The sequence below is a fragment of the Lissotriton vulgaris genome, chromosome 12 (genome assembly GCF_964263255.1).
Source record: "Lissotriton vulgaris chromosome 12, aLisVul1.2, whole genome shotgun sequence".
Taxonomy (NCBI): Eukaryota; Metazoa; Chordata; class Amphibia; order Caudata; family Salamandridae; genus Lissotriton; species Lissotriton vulgaris.
In genome coordinates this window covers 658,910,123-658,922,484 of record NC_141700.1, presented here as the reverse complement: position 1 = coordinate 658,922,484, position 12,362 = coordinate 658,910,123, and the positions used below count along the sequence as shown (strand labels likewise).

At 50.4% G+C, this 12,362-nt stretch overlaps 1 protein-coding gene across 3 annotated transcripts in view; it reads right to left on the bottom strand.

Annotated features, from left to right (window-relative positions):
- The window catches only part of KIAA0513 (KIAA0513 ortholog), a 300,297-nt gene that overhangs the window by 18,026 nt on the left and 269,909 nt on the right, over positions 1-12,362 (bottom strand). For all 3 annotated transcript variants that reach the window (XM_086945834.1, XM_086945833.1, XM_086945832.1), the window contains one exon: positions 9,025-9,119. In XM_086945834.1, coding sequence (XP_086801960.1) covers positions 9,025-9,119 — 95 coding nt within the window. The remainder of the gene's footprint in view (positions 1-9,024; positions 9,120-12,362) is intronic.

Here is a 12,362-nt window from a genome sequence, read left to right as displayed (position 1 = left end):
GCCGCCTGGCCGCCAGAATGATATTACAGACTTCAGGAGGCAAGTCAAATGGCCTCAACTGTCGCCGCTCAATCTCCAAGCATGGAGGTGGAGACTGGACAGGTTCGGGTGGTGGACCGTCCCCTGCTGCTGCGACAGAAGGTCCTCCTGATGAGGCAGACTAACTGGGGGATCGACTGACATACTGAGTAGCTCGGGATACCAGTACCTTCGTGCCCAGTCCGGAGTCACAAGGATGACTTGGGCTCAGTCACGTTTGATCTTCTTCAGCACTCTGGGCAGAAGTGGTATAGGTGGAAAGGCGTACAGCAGACCGCAACTCCACTTGCGACGAAAAGAGTCTCCGAGCGAATGCCGCCTTGGAAATTCCAACGAGCAGAACTGATGACATTACGCGTTCTTTTCGGTGGCGAATAGATCTAACCAAGGCTCTCCCCACTTCAGAAAGAGACCTTGCGCCACATCCGAGTTCAGATGCCATTCGGGATCCATCATGCACCGTCGGCTGAGTTCGTCCGCCCTGGCGTTCAGAGAACCTGCCAGGTGTTAAACCACCAGGGTCACGCCCTGATGTTCCAGCCACTGCCAGAGGTGCAAAGCCTCCTGGCAGAGGGTCCATGACCCCACCCCACCCTGTTTGTTGCAGTACCACATGGCGGTGGTGTTGTCCGTGAACACCTGCACTACACTCCCCGCACAGAGGGGAGAAATGCCTTAAGTGCAAGACGAATCGCCCGCAGCTCCAAAACGTTGATATGGAGCCGGGACTTCGCCGGAGACCAGAGGCCTCTGATCTCCGCCTCTCCTATGTGGCCTCCCCAGCCCTGGAGGGACGCGTCTGTTAGAACTACGTGCTCCGGTTGGGGAAGGGAGAAGGATCTGCCGCTGACCCAATCGAGGTCCGTGAGCCACCACTGCAGCTGTCTCGCAGTGCCCTCCGAGATCAGGACATGGTCGGGCAGGTTGCCCTGATGCTGGTCCCACTAAAACTTCAGGCCCCACTGCAGAGCCCGCATCCGCCAACGGGCGTGATGCACCAGAAGGATGCAGGAAGCCATCAGACCCAGAAGCCGCAGCGTCAACCTGACCGAGACTCGGGATAAAGGCTGAAAGATCGGATTCAGAGCCTGAATATCCCAAACCCGCTGCTCGGGGGGATAAACCCGAAACCTCGCCGAGTCGAGAACCGCTCCGATGAAGAGGAGCTTTTGAGAGGGACACAGGTGTGACTTCGGCACGTTGATGGAGAACCCCAGCAGGTGCAGGAGGTCTGCCGTCGTCTGGAGGTGGCTGACGACTGTCTGGGGCGAGCCCGCCTTCAACAACCAGCCGTCGAGGTAGGGGAAGACTGAAACCCCTAACCTGCGCAGATGAGCTGCGACCACCGCCATCACTTTCCTGAACACCTGTGGGGCGCTGGTAAGGCTGAAGGGGAGCACGGTAAACTGAAAGTGCTCCTGGCCTACCGTGAACTGCAGGTAGCGCCGGTGGGCCGGCAGGACGGGGATGTGGAAATAAGCGTCCAACGCTACCATCCAGTCTCCTGGGTCCAGGGCAGCCAAGACCTGAGCCAGTGCCAGCATTTTGAACTTCTCCTTCCGGAGGAAGCCGTTGATGTTCTGTAGGTCCAAGATAGGGCGTAGGCCCCCTTTGCCCTTCTTGGGTACCAGAAAGTAGTGGCAGTAGCAACCACACCCTACTTCTGGCCCAGGAACGCGCTCGATGGCCCCCTTGGCCAAGAGGGCCGTAACTTCGTCCTGCAGAAGCTGAAAATGATCCCCCGATACTCAGTGGTATTTTGGTGGCATGGCTGGAGGGTTCGTCTTGAAGAGGAGGGAGTAGCCCCTTCGGACGATTTGCAGCACCCACCTGTCCGATGTGACAGTGCGCCAGTGGGAGTGGTGATGGCGAACCCCGCCCCCCACTGGCGTCACTTGGGCCTGAAAGCACGGACTAGGAAGGTTTAGAGGCGGATGCTGCGGGGGAAGGTGTGGACTGGCCTCGCCGTTGTCCCCGACCGCCAACACGGCGGTTTCCACGGCCACCACCACGATGGATGTTAGTCTGCGGTGCGTGGCTGGCAGCACGTGTGAGGGCGCCCCTTCCTTGGCCACGAAAGGAGCGAAAGGCACCCATTTGCTGGTGCGGGGCCGAGAGGCCCAAGGACTTGGCCATAGCCCTGGAGTCCTTAAACGCTCAAGCGCATGGTCTGCCTTGTCACCGAAAAGGCGACGGCCATCAATTGGCATGTCCATGAGTGTATTCTGGACATCCTCAGAAAAGTTGGCGGACCTGAACCAGGCGTGGCAACGAATCGCCACCGTGGTTGCCATCGCTCTGCCCAGTGAGTCGGTTGTATCCAGTCCACACCGGATGGAAAAACGTGCCGCATCTCGACCCTCCGCAAGGGCATGGGCGAGTTTAGCCTTGACCTCCGCCGGGCATTGTGGCAGCACGCCCGCGACCGTGTCCCACAGGGAGTGGGTGTAGCGGCCCAAGAGGCATGCGGTGTTGGAAGACAGCAGTCCCAAACTAAGGGAGGAGAATACGGACGGGAATGCGGTCTGGGAGTTAGAGGTCTGGATGACCAGGCTCTCTGGGGTGGGCTGGGTGGACAGGAAAGCAGGGTCACCCGGGGCCGGGCGGTGGCGTCTGGCCACGTTCCTATCTACAGGCTGTCCTGTAGCGGTCCTGGACCAAGTGCCCAAAAGAACGCCAGTTAAGGCCTCCTTAAACTGCAGCAGAGGCTCAGCCGAGCTTGACTGCGGTTTAAGGACCTCAGTGAGGAGGTTAGTCCTCACGGCCGCGACGGGGAGCTCAAGGGCCAAGGCCTTGGCCGCCCGCGTCAACACCACACTGAATGATGCCCCCTCCTCCGTAGCCACGGTAGGAGGTGAGACAAAACCAGTGTCTGGCGAAGTGTACAGACCACTGGCATCCCCAAGACCTGTCCGGTCCTCCTGAGACTGACACTCACGTGTCAGAGGGTCCTCAGACCCCTCCCAATACTCCTCATCACCCATTCCCTGATAATCAGGGTTGTCAAATGATGGGGCCGGTTCATTGAAGTACAACTCCCCAAGCGGCGTCAAGAGCGGTACCCAGCGGTGCCGCTCCGGCGCCGGAACCGGGTCGAGGGAGGCATCGGGGACGGCGCCACCTGAGGCCGGCACGGAGGTGACACCTGAGGGACCGGCGCCGGTGAGGTTGTCAGGTCGACCGGCGATGATCCGGATCCAGAAGCGGATCCAGTGGGGCCCTGCAGCGCCGGGCCTGAAGGCACCGGCGGCGTCGGGCCGAAGCACCCGCCGGACTCAGGGCGGAAGCGCCCGACCCGCTAGGGCCCCCAGACGGGTCCGCTGGGCCCGGAGGCGCTGCGGAGCCCACCGGAGGAGTGAGGGACCTCATGGCCAAGAGGAAGCGCTCGACCTCCTCCGGCATCGCTTGCTGCCCAGGGACCGGAGGGTCTTGGGCAGATCGTGACGCCCGCGACTCTGACGGAGCCGCGTGGGCGGTGTCACCCGAACCCCCGGCCGCGTCGCGCGAGCCTCGGGTGGAGTCAGAAGAGCGATGACGTCTCTTCGACTTCTTGTGCTTACACGATGACTTCGAACCTGAGGAGTGATGGCGACTCCCGGAGCTATGATAGCTCCGACCCCGCGACCTGTCCCTCGACCTCCGTCCGGACCGTGACCTCTCGCGGCGCGGGGCCGACTGCCGGAGTTCGAGCCGCTTGCGGGACCGCTCCCGCCTAACTTTCGAAGTCAGGGCCGGGCAGTCGGAGCAGGTCTTGTCATCGTGATCGGCGCCGAGACAGTGGAGGCACCGGCGGTGAGGGTCGGTGACCGACATTAGTTGGTCGCAGTCCCCACAGGGCTTGAAACCTGGCATCCCTACCGGCACCGTTCGGAGTCGAAGACTCGAAAAAGGATCAAAAGAGATCACAAAAAAGTTTAGTCAAAAAGTGACTAAGGAACTGACGTCAGCGTGCGGAGGCGGCGTCTAAGTACTCCGACGACGTCATCTCGGCGCCCACGACGCCGACGACGTACGTGGAGCCGCAGACGACGCCTACCGACGCGCAAGGGTACTGCTACGCAAAAATTTCCGGATCCAGTCTGACGCCTGGGGATATTCTAAGGTAAGGAATCTAATACTAACCTGTTTCTTTCAGATACAATTCACCAATATCACTGCGTGTGCAGCTATGTGTCCCCACATTACACTATATTGACCTAGGGGGTATTGAGTGGAGCCAGATGGGAAGTACAGAACATTATTTTTTATCAGAATAGCGGTCCCCCTTGCGTAAGTGGCGTATGAGGCAAAGCATTCGAGGCATGCCTATTCCGCAGCAAAAGTGTCCGGTGCTGTAAGATCAAGGTGTGTCTCTTGGAGCATTGCTATTTGAATGTTGTATCTATCGAGGTAGCCGAGTATGTGCCTGCATTTATGGGGATCACGCAGCCCGTGCACATTCCAGGTTAGCAAGCTAATAGAGGGGTCATCTAGGAGTCTGGCAGTGCCCGTGTGGTGATTTGCTCATTGGTAGCGACTGGGTGTTACATGTGCCATGGGGAGTTGCATATGATACAGTGGCAGCAGTGTATACTTATACGATTGTGGACAGCATTGTGGTGCACTACATTAACCCTCCCACCCACACCAGCAGCCAATCCCGCTGGCGGATGTGTATCCACCATACTGCCCAACAAGAGCAGAAACATAGAAAAATCATTCCAGCAGATGGCAGACAGTAAAGCACACCAGAAAGTGTGTGCCAATCGGGATGACAGCTAAGAATGATTAGGGAAAGAGGGAGAAGGAAAGGGTGAGTGTGAGAGGTCATGAGAGGTAGCAGAAAGGAGCAAAAAGAGGGGTGAATGAGATAGATTGCAGTATAGAAAAGAGAAAAACAGAGTCGTAACAACTTGAACAATATCATTATCAAGGGAATTCCCGCTGGGGTGTTCGCCGGAGCTCCTGACAGTTGACCTCGAATTAACGAGGGTGCCCGGGAACAGGTTGGATTCTGAAGTCTATTCAGGCCTCGACAAGGTCTGGAGAGGCTTGACTGGACCAGCTGGTGTGCACCTTTGCTGAGAGACATCAGCTGGGACCTCTATGGACCATGACAAGGGGAAGTACAAGGGGAGGAGAACAAAATGTAGAATGTCATTTTTCATGCTTTCATGCAGATATCCTCCTTCTGGTTGTGGGCTCATGATGATGAGTAAAGTATCAAGTCATAAGACTCAGGAGACTTTGGAGGGCCCGAATCTAACCAATTTCTGAAAGTGGGGATGCAGATCTGGAGCTGCCCTCCATTTCCTTGTATGGGGATGTGTGGCGAGTTGCTCACTTCAAGAAATACTGGCCCTGTTTGGGAGTATTGAAAATATGCTGCTTTTCCTGAAAGGATATGAGGAGGCTTGCCGGGTACAACATGGCATAGGAAATGTTGGCCTTCTGTAGCTTGCATTTCACCGGGACAAATCTCTTGAGGACCTCCTGTACTGCCAAGTAAAGTCAGGGTATATGGAGATGCAGTTGACGCATAGACTAGGCTGCGCTTCTCTCGTGCCGAACACAGGACAGTGTTGTGGTCCCTGTAATTGAGGAGGCGGGCAATGAGGGGTCTGGAAGGGGAGCCTGGAGGAGGTCTAGCAGTCAAAGAGTGGTTTCCGCTCTCCTCTACCAGTTGTTTGGAAAGGGATGCAGCCTCAAACAATTCCACCAGCATGCTCTCCACATAGTCTTCCATTCGCCCCCGTAGCTGTAGATTCAGGCATTCCAAGAATGCGGATGTTATACCTGCACGAGCACACCTCCAAATCTTCATTTTTTGCAGAGATAACTTTCAGAAGACGTTCCATGCTTTGCAATTGCTCCCCCATTGCTGAGGACTCCACACCAGGTGTGATATTCAATGCTCTGTCTCGCTAATACACCCATCATGTCTCTCTAAGTGCTGCGTGATGAAGTCCATTTTCATACTCATGGAGTCCCTCTTGGACTCAATGGACATGAGGCTTTGTCGCATGGTGAGTAGCAGAGACTTCATATCTGTGTCTTCTGACTGTGAAGTGGACTGGAATAGGTCTTCCATATTTGTTTCTATATCCCCGGCTGGGGCTCGTGCAGAATTACAAGGTTTGAAAGGCAGTTTAGCCTGCTTGTCCTCAGTCCTGCCCATTTCCGCAAGGTTTTCCGAGTAGTGCCCAAACAATTCACTCCCAAGCAGGACCCTGCTTGTTTTATAGGGCGCCGGTATCCACTTAGGCTGCTGCGTTATGAAATGCCCAGAGTTCACCGAACCTGGAGGCAGTTCAGATATGTAGGGGGAAAAAATCAAGGTGGCTTTGCTGCATTGGTGGTAGTTCAGGAATTGCCTCTCCATTGCAGGCAGGATTGTGATTGCAGCTCGGATGCCCCCTATAGCTGATTCTCCATAAATGGCATCTGTGATGCAGTTCTTTTATATTAATGGTGGCATGGGGTGAGCCAGTTGTTCCTGTAGTCCTACAGCAGCCCAAGCGGCCTGATGGCAGCCTCCGAAAGCAGCCCAGGTAAGCAATTCAAGCCAGCAATTTCACACGGCCGCAGGTGCAGGGTCTATATCCGGCACGCTCAGGCCCCCAGCAGGCATGGCGCAGCGCAGCCCGGCTCTCGTGCAGCATGGCCCAGGACGTATTCCGGCCTCACCTCGCCGTCTGACGTAGGGTCTCCACCAGAGCAGTGCCAGCTTCCTCAAAATCATGCAGCACTGCAGCAGGATGGGTTAGGTAAGCCCCTGACAGGCTTCAGGAGTGTTCCGTCTCCGGCAGCAACCCACTCAGGCACAGCACTGCCACGTCTTTCGCCGAAATTATACAAGCGGGCCGTCATGTTGTAAGACCCGTCGCCTATCATGATAGCACGCACCAGGCGCCAACTTGTATCTCCCCGGTGAGTAAGGGAGCGGTCCCACTGTCTCGTCTCAACAGCAGAGCACCGCAGACTTCTTTAGTGAGCGATTTTAAATGACAGCAGTCTTTGTCAGTGCAGGATTATGTAGGATATTGGTCCCGAGCAGCAGGAGCCTCATTCAAGTGCGGCCATCTTGCTTGCCGGCTTTCTGGAGCACTCCTGCCCCCAGTCATTCTTAATTCTTCTAAAATGCACATACAGGCCAGCATTCATTCACAGCTAAGGCTCTAGAGTGCGCAGACATGTAATGCACTACAAAAACAAATTAAAATAAGGAACAAGTAACATGACAGATGCTTTAAATTCAACAAACTTTCCGGTCTGTGGAAGGTTGTATGTTCTGTGGGAATAGGCCTATTGGGATGCTTTTACCCCATTCTTAAAGTAGCGAGGATCATAAGTGGTGCAGCCGAAAGTTATTGAGAAACATGTAAAGAACAACACCTGATAAACTCTTTTTCCCAGGTATTTAAATATTTCCTAGTATTCAAGCCTTATTCCGATGATAATCCCAGAAGACTGATGAAGCCACATCAGGATGAAGGCAACTTTAAGAATGGACTGCAGACCTACCAACTCACACGGTGCCGCCCTGTGACACACGATATCGGCTCCCATCACACGATCACCCGGTGAGAAGCCAATATCACACAGTGGCAGGGAAAACGAGCTGAGTGACCGGGAGCCAGTGAAGGGATTTTAGCAGGGTTGAACATGTTGATGCCTGGGCTGGTGAAAAAACATTCACCCCCAGTCAATGGATCTGGGTTAAATCCATTGTTCTTTTGCTCACCATGCCACCCCAGTTTAGACCAGGCCATATGCAAATCAGTCTTGACCCTGTGCCTCATGGGAACAGTCCAGCCCGAACTTCCAAGCCAGGTCCTCCCTGGACCAGAAACAAGCATCTCGGGACCGGTTTCAGGGCATCACCCCTCGTCAGCCAGGCTAGCTTGAATCCAGTAGAACAGTGAGTCCGGGACCCACATCTGGGCATACCCGGCGCACTTAGGGCAAGAAAGCAAAAGACACACAGATGATGGACAGAATGCAGAGCAAATCAAACATTCACCCCGGTTAATAGATCTGGCTTAAACCCATCGTTCTTTAGCTCACCATGCCACCTCAGTTTAGACCCAGCCATATGCAAATCAGTCTTGACCCTGTGCCTCATGGGAAAGTTGGCGGGGTATGCCCAGACGTGGGTCCCTTGCTCACTTTGCCACTGGATTCAAGCTAGCCTGGCTGATATGGGGTGTTACCCCAAAACTGGTCCCAGGATGCTTGTTTCTGATCCAGGGAGGACCTGGCCTGGCAGTTCGGGCTGGACTGTTACCATGAGGCACAGGGTCAAGAATGATTTGCATATGGCTAGATCCAAACTGGGGTGGCGGAGTGAGCTAAAGAACAATGATGGATTCAACCCAGATCTGTAACTGGTGGTGAATGTCTGAAAAGTTTCAGCACTCCATCCATCATCTCCTTGTGTTGTGTTAGGTACTTCTTGGCACAAGGCCGACTCCTCCAAGGCCCAGCCCCTTCCTCACATGGTGAGATTTTTGTTCAAGCTGGTATGTGACTGATAATGAAATAGGTCAATATATGATGTGTTGCTGTTCTTGAGGAAGTGCACGTAGACTGTAGGCCTGAGCAGTTGGTCCAGCACTGGCTAGGGTATACTTTCAACTTCTGTACCAAGAGATCTCCCAGTTAGCACAGACCCATTGGCATAGCTCATCTCAAAACCTTTTTATAAAGCGTTTTAGTTTTCACAAATGCTCACAATGTTTACTAGTTTTCACTTTATAATAGTCTACAGTAAAGCGGTGACATATAATGTGGAAATAGCAATGACTTTAAGTAATTATCAATAAACTATTTATCTTCTTGTTTATTACTTAGGAGATTCCACCACTGAATGGATGCCTTGCAGTCACACACCCTGCCCTAGTGTCAAATTGATGCTTCTAACAATTTATGTAAAGTAAGTTTAAAAACACCTTAATATGCAAATGTTTCACATCCTATGTAAACTGGGCTGCTTCTGTTCCTTACCTTCATCCAGATTGCCGATGACTGACTGCTTCTTCAGAAAGTCATTGCACAACTTCTTGTTCAAGCCGAAAGCCAACATGTTGTGAGTGAAGGTGCTAGACATGGGGCGACAAAGGTAGATTGGGGTTAAAGTGCAGAGAAATCACAAATATTTAACAATTCAGAAATTTGTGTGTTCAATTGTCCACAGCATTTCACTAAAATGTGCTTTGCTAGTTGTATGTAACCAAGTTAATGGAGAAAAATAGCAATAGACACATTTCAAATGATTGACTTGAATCCAGCAGACTTGAGTATCAAACTAATGGGTTACAATGAGAGGAGAACCAGACTCAACCGTGCAGCTGTAACAGGAGGCCACACTCTCCTAAAAGAGCATTTCAAAGAAAAACCAACCTCCGACCTGCTGTGGCTCATCATTCAATAAAATGAGTACTTGTGTAAAGCAATAAAGAACTACAAATCAGGAGAGAAAATCCAGGTGAGTTGCTTATCGGTTAATATCGACAAGTACTCACTAATTTGATTTGATTTGTAATTTGTAAAGCGTGACACTCACCCCTAAGGCATCAAGGCGCTAGAGACCGACCATCCGGAAGAAGGATGAAGAGGAAAGTAGCCCGGATATATGCTAGGTCGAGAAAAGCCAGGTCTTAATAGCTTTTCTGAATGGTAAAAGAAGTGGAATAGACCTAAGTGCGAGAGGAAGGGAGTTCCAAAGTTTGCTAGCTGCCACCGAGAATGCTCTGTTTCCCCATTTCCTCTTATTGGTTCTCGGTATCACCAGTTGCACTCATAGAGGTGCTATAAATCATAGGGTCCGCAATGTCACAAGGGAATGGGCCCCTACTGTCTTTCAAGCTAGGCATACGTGTATTGGGTACAGTGCTTTGTGTCAGATGACACAATCAGTGAATCCTACCACAACACAACAGTCAATTGAAAAGAAAAGAAGGGTAGTCACAGATATCAGCAATATGAGTGCTGGGACCATATTGCCTCTCGGACGCAAAATAACTTAAAACAAATTGTGACAAGTGGTGGAATGACAATACTGTACAGGAGAAATTATAATTCATTAAAATCCAGGTGAATTCCAGCAAAGCATGTGTATGTCATGTCGCACTGCTCAATGCTCTATTGATGCGAACACCTCCTTAATCTGCTGGCTATCACATCAAACCTATCTTTCAAGCCTCTTACTGGCTCTCAACTGGGGCCACAATTAAACCAAAAATCTATTACCATCAGAAATTCATCTCAATGAAGTGGAGAAGACATTATCTCACTTGATGGGATCTGCCAATTCAGACTGGGTTCTCTATTTCCAACTTCAGGGCTTCCTAGAAATTACATTAGCCCAGGGTATATTAATACCGGGCACAGGTGGAATACATACAATGCACAGCATTCACTTTGCGTAATACACCATGTTGTACTCTTTCGTCCCTTGTGGCAGCTGAAATGAGCACATTTCTAGAGACCTCTTTAACTTCTTGGTTACAATATCTAGGTGTTAAATTCAGTACCATGAGTGATGCTACTGTGCACAAGCCTGGTGAAGCTTAGCTATAAGCCTCCCTCTACGAGTTCAAACATGGGTTTCCAGGATTAAGGGAGGATTCATATTGGACTTATGTTTCTCACCTTCGTTTCTGCCTTTGCCACCAACAGTGAATGCCTTTATTTTGCTTAGGCTGCATAGATGATACTGAATAGGGCTTTAGGAATCGCCTTCTCAAAAGAAGTGACTAACAACTGGTATCGATCTGTGCATCTTGACATATAAAAGATCCCCAGGTGGTATTCTTTACATCTACAGCCTCAGCATATGGGTTGAAACATGTTGTCAATGAATATTAGGACATTGGAATGTTGGTAGCTCCATTGAAAACAATGGAGTGCTCCGGGCTTATAATGGCTGGTATAAGCCTGGAGCTCCAACATTCCAATTTTTCTTTGTTCACAGCTCTGTCTGTGAACAAAGGCTTGGGGAACCTGAGGGGATTTCAATCCCCTCGAGCTCCATAAAGGCTTTGTTTTATTTGTTGGAACTTTCTGCCCCCTAGTGGCAGAATGTTCCAATAGCCTTATAGCCCTTCGTAGCAGGGCTATAAAGGCTATTAAAGTCCCGCTGCCTTGTTAAAGTCCCTCGCCTTCGGCTCGGGTATTTGACGCTGCAGCGGGCCTTTAATAGCAGTGCAGCCCGCTGCGGCGTGCTATAAGGCTATAATAATGTACAAGTCAAATAACACCGTGCATTAAGATGGTGATTATAAACTCTTGCGAGGAAGACCTTCATGTCAATTCCTACTAGAACTTGTGTCTATCCCTAGAACACTAGAAATTAAATGACACTGTTGTTACCAAAGACAATAGTGTTAATATCTGTGGGCAGCTAAAGGTCAATGGTATGGATGTCTAAGTTGAGATAAGTCCCACAATTTAACTTGAATTGGAACAATAGTGATGTTCATCATAGCAGCCGGCGCTGGAATGCCAGATGCCGCTGGTATTAACTTAAGCATTGCAGGGAGCTTTTTGTGCTGTGGCCGCGGACAGGTAACTCACAAAAGTGATAGATATCTTGTCCACCTTCTTACAAGTGTCTTATATCTGAGGCTCATTCATAGTTTCCCATTTTTACAGATAGGTACAGACAGAAAACAATGTGTTTCGGTGTAAAAGAAATTAAGTGCATAATATCTGAGGCTCAAAGTTTTCATTTTTTACTGATTTTTACAGATAGGTACAGACAGAAAAAAATTAGTTTACTCATAAAAATACATAAAATTGGATTTCCTGTGAGTGACTCTCCATGCTGATTTTTCATAAATTCCAGGCCAAAAGCAGAATGGATAGACAGTACGGGGCATTATAAAAAACAGGACCCAATCTCTTTAAATACAGGCATAGATCAACATATATTTAGAGTATAATGCTAATATTTATCTGTGGGTGTAATGTTTTATTATATTTGGTGGGTTCATTTGATATTTATTAGTGCATATTTATCAGTTAAATAAATGTGTAAAAGTACAATTTTGCCACTTTACTTATTATCAAAACACAAAATAAATATGGATAAATACCAACATGGCCCAAAAAAATATATATGTTTAAATACAGACAGAGATGCTAAAAAGCAAATACCATTAAACCGGGAGCCCTAATTATATCCTATAGCACTTGCAAAAAGGAGGGCGGGACATCTGTCAAATACGTGACAGTGTATCATGTTTGCCAAACTCCAAATCAGGCCTCTCGTCTGATGGCAGATAATTCTCTCACTGTGCACATCAAATTCTGCCATCTTTCATAAACTGAAAGGGCGAGAC